The sequence below is a fragment of the Capsicum annuum genome, chromosome 5 (genome assembly GCF_002878395.1).
Source record: "Capsicum annuum cultivar UCD-10X-F1 chromosome 5, UCD10Xv1.1, whole genome shotgun sequence".
NCBI classification, from domain to species: domain Eukaryota; kingdom Viridiplantae; phylum Streptophyta; class Magnoliopsida; order Solanales; family Solanaceae; genus Capsicum; species Capsicum annuum.
Genome location: NC_061115.1, coordinates 4300479 through 4304301, shown reverse-complemented (window position 1 = coordinate 4304301; position 3823 = coordinate 4300479). Strand labels below are relative to the sequence as shown.

The 3823-nt window shown below is 36.2% G+C and overlaps 1 protein-coding gene across 2 annotated transcripts; it reads left to right on the top strand.

Moving 5' to 3' along the window:
* The first annotated feature begins 980 nt into the window (after positions 1 to 980).
* On the top strand, positions 981 to 2276 carry LOC107872277 (BURP domain-containing protein 5). 2 transcript variants are annotated; one of them, XM_016719035.2, is made up of 2 exons: positions 981 to 1035; positions 1129 to 2276. In XM_016719035.2, the coding sequence occupies exon 2, from the start codon at positions 1589 to 1591 to the stop codon at positions 2123 to 2125; it is 537 nt and encodes a 178-aa protein (XP_016574521.1). In that variant the 5' UTR covers positions 981 to 1035; positions 1129 to 1588; the 3' UTR covers positions 2126 to 2276. The 2 variants fall into 2 exon arrangements, with proteins under 2 accessions (XP_016574521.1, XP_016574520.1); XM_016719034.2 differs by having other exon boundaries at positions 985 to 1059.
* Positions 2277 to 3823: the final 1547 nt, after the last annotated feature.

Here is a 3823-nt window from a genome sequence, read left to right as displayed (position 1 = left end):
CGTCAACTAATGACCAAGGGATTTGAACCCGTCGATACAAATATAGGGATTTGAACCCGTCGATACAAATATATATATATATATATATATATATATATATATATATATATATATATATATATATAATATTGAACCTTGTTCGACTAGTTCATGTGTTTACTTCTTTCGATTTTGAACCCCCTTGAATTTTGACATCTTCAACTTTTTTTATCTTTAAAAGAGAAAGCAAAAAAATCTTTCAAAGTTACAAAGGGTCATGGATATTGAGAAAGAAGTGGAGTAATGAGGTTGCGATGGTGACTAATGAAGAAATTCCGCGAAGTGGAGGACGGGAGAAGAAGCAAGAAGTGCTGGACAGGGTTTTTTTCCAAAGTTGATGAGAGAAAAAGAGAACAAGAACACTCCACGGTACTAATTAATTGAATTAATATGAAATAAAAGAAAAGTAATTAATTGAATTAATAGGAATAAGAAATAAAAGAAAGGTAAAGAAGGAACATAATGAATTAATGAAACTTCTCAAAATTAAGCTGCCAGAGGGTTTCGAACTCGCGCTTGATTTGGCACTGGCACTGCGGACAGCTTTTGATCTTGGGTGGCGAGTTTAGTTTAATTATAAATACTTTTGATATATATACACATACATATATAGAATTTCCGTCAAAGTTTGCGGGTGGCGTGGCACCCTCACGGTCCTTAATAGATCGGCCCCTTGTGATAATTCAGTATAAATTTTCAAACACCCGATAGTTTAGATAGGAAATTCGCAAAAATGTGCTAATTCAAATGTGTTTTGACCATTTGGTATCTTCAAGCAAATATTTTTGGCGATTCAAAATTAAAGTGGTGGGTGCTCTGCACAAATAATTGAGAGCATTATTGAAAGCTACAACACACCGAACTCATTCAATTAGATGTTACTATTGCAGTGTGTGTTGGTCAGTTTATTTTACTACTATATATCTCTCTCATATTTCTTACGAATTTCTTCACAACTCGAAAAGGAAAACAATGGATCTTAAGCTTTGTTTTTGTGTACTTCTCTCTCTAATTTTCCTGGTAATTTCATACTGTTACTACTAATTATATGAATGTATATGTTGCTCACCTCATAATATAATATGGCAGGTTGCTTGTGGAACAGAAGCTAGGAAAATGGTTGAAGGAAATGATGAATCTCTCTTTGTTTCACAAGACAATCATCAACAAGCATTAAAAGCAATTTATGGTTCCGAATATAAATGTAAACAAGGAGCTGAAGACAAACATCAACAAGAAATTTCAGGTTTGAATTTTCCTTTATTGCACCGGTATAGAAAGGGAGCGGAAGAAGACATATATCAACCAGAGATTTCAGGTTTGAATGATTTGTCTTTACTAATCACGTATAGAAAGGGAGAAAAAGAAGACATACATCAACAAGAGATTTCAGGTTCGAATGTTCCATTACTTTTTTCCTATAGAAAACAGGGCAAAGACGAACAGGTGAAAAAAGAGAATGAACATATCCATTCATCATCCCATATACATCCTTCTGTAAAATCACTTTTCTTCCTTATGGATGATCTAAAGATAGGGAGCAAAAGCCATGGAAGATGTGTTGAGAGTATGTGAATTACAATCACTAATGAAGGGAGAGACAAAGTACTGTGCCACATCTGCAGAAGCAATGGTCAATTTTGTTCAAGGATTCATGGGAGAGAAACCCCAAATCGAAGCTCTGTCCACCACAACTCACTTCCTGGAGGGGCATTCAACTACTCCCCTCCAAAACTATACTATTCTGGATGTTCAAGAAGTTGCCGCTCCTAAGATGGTGGCGTGTCATATGATGCATTGTGTTTACACCGTTTTCTACTGTCATCACATAATTGACGATAAAAGAATGGTGTTCAAGGTTTCGTTAGGGAATGAAGCAAATGGTGATAGAGTGGAAACCATGGCTGCATGTCACTTTGATACCTCTGAATGGAGTACATCTCATGTATCTTTCCAAGTGCTTGGTATATTACCAGGAACATCACCTTTCTGTCACTTCTTCACGTCAAGTAATGATATAGTGTGGGTTCCAAAAACAATTGACGCTGGACATGAAGTGCGCAGTTTGAAGGAGCGGAGCACCTAACTGCATGCATGCACCACACATGTTATCTATTATTGCCTATGTGTGTGTACTAGTATTTGCTTGTATCTGCTTTCTGCTTTTCCACTAAACATGTTTAAGTGCGGTTTGATGATGTTAAATAAATAAAATATGCTTGCCCTATTAGCAATAATTTATTGCTAAATCCTAAAAGTGAACGTTGACTCTTAGAAATGGACCAGGTCCTTTAGACAACATAAATGGTTCCTCAACATGTTTGTTGAATCATCAAAACATATCAATGATCCTCAACTTTATTAATTCAGATCTAAGACTATAATTATGTACATTAGCTAACGGATGTTGTCATTTTTGACCGATCTGTCAAACGTTTAATCTTAGATGTGGCAAAATCTGACTATCAACCTAAAATCAAAAGTTACTTGATGGATTGAAAAATATGATTGAGATATATCTAATCTTCGATTTTGCAGATTACATATGGCAATTAGTCTTAAAGCATGACTTGCACAAGTTAATGTGTTCAAGATGTTTCATTAGGTGGACCAGATAGGAAAAGAGGTATGATCCATGCCAAATATTAAAGAGGTAATACATAAAAATCAAATGAAATTAGGAACATGAAAAGATGGACAACCTGATGGAAGAATACAAGTAATAAGGAGATACTTCATGGAAATAACTCATTGACATTTATTAGTGTATTCTTTTTCTAGTCCTCTTTCCAGGGGCCGGGAGCTACATTGAAATATCTCAGTTGTTAGATTATAGTTTTAAAAGGCATAATACATAAACGTATCCTTTCACTTGGTGCCAGCTTGTATCTAAACCCTCCAACTTTGGATGTGCACCATTACGCACTTAAACTAGTATAAACTTGAACAAATAGAGACATGAGTCCTACGTGGCACCTTACGTGGCAATAACACATCTTACGTGGAGTTCTACGTGTATTATGCCACTAGGACAAGCGTATTTACTTGTTCAACTTTGTAAAAATTTAAGTTCCTACTTGTGCACATCCAAAGTTGGAGGGCGTAGATGCAAGCTGGTTCAAGGACATGTTTATGTATTATTCCTTTTATAAAAGGGCATGTTTATGTATTATCCCTTTTAAAATTGTTGGTCCTGCTCTTAAACCATTAGAAATGACCTGGTTCACACAAACCAAATAATGCACCAACAATATATGTGTTAGAGTTGTGACCCGAATTTTGTTGGTCCAGCCCTAAAAGTTTTGTGGTGTGACCCATGTTTGTGATTTTCAATGGGTTTGTGGTGGTAGCATAGGGATCGAGCCAATAGGCCCGATCTCGGAGCCCACCACTGATCTTGATGGGGTGTAGGGGCTTTTCCCACTTAGTATGTACCTTTATGTTTTTAGGCCTAAGACCTATTTGTAAGCATGTACTATATAAGTGCGATTTAGTGGGTTATTTTCATTATTCAGAAAATTCAGCCTTCTTCACATTGTGCTCTCTCTCTATTATAGTGAAACCTCCTCTACCTCTGCCCGTAGTGTTTCCCGCAAGGTTTCATGTAAATCTGTGTGTTGTACTTGTTTTTTTTTACTTGTGGTTTTATTATTCCATGTAAACTGGTATCAGAGCCTGTTCGATTGTTTTCTCGGGGATAGCAACCATGATATATGATATTCCGTTGTTGGATTGCAACACCAGCTTTTGTTATGGCAGGTTAAGATACGGGCTATGCTCGCGT

Bases quoted from the DNA above. Each gene is read 5' to 3' on its own strand.
- LOC107872277 (XM_016719035.2), top strand. From the start codon at position 1,589: ATGGAAGATGTGTTGAGAGTATGTGAATTACAATCACTAATGAAGGGA.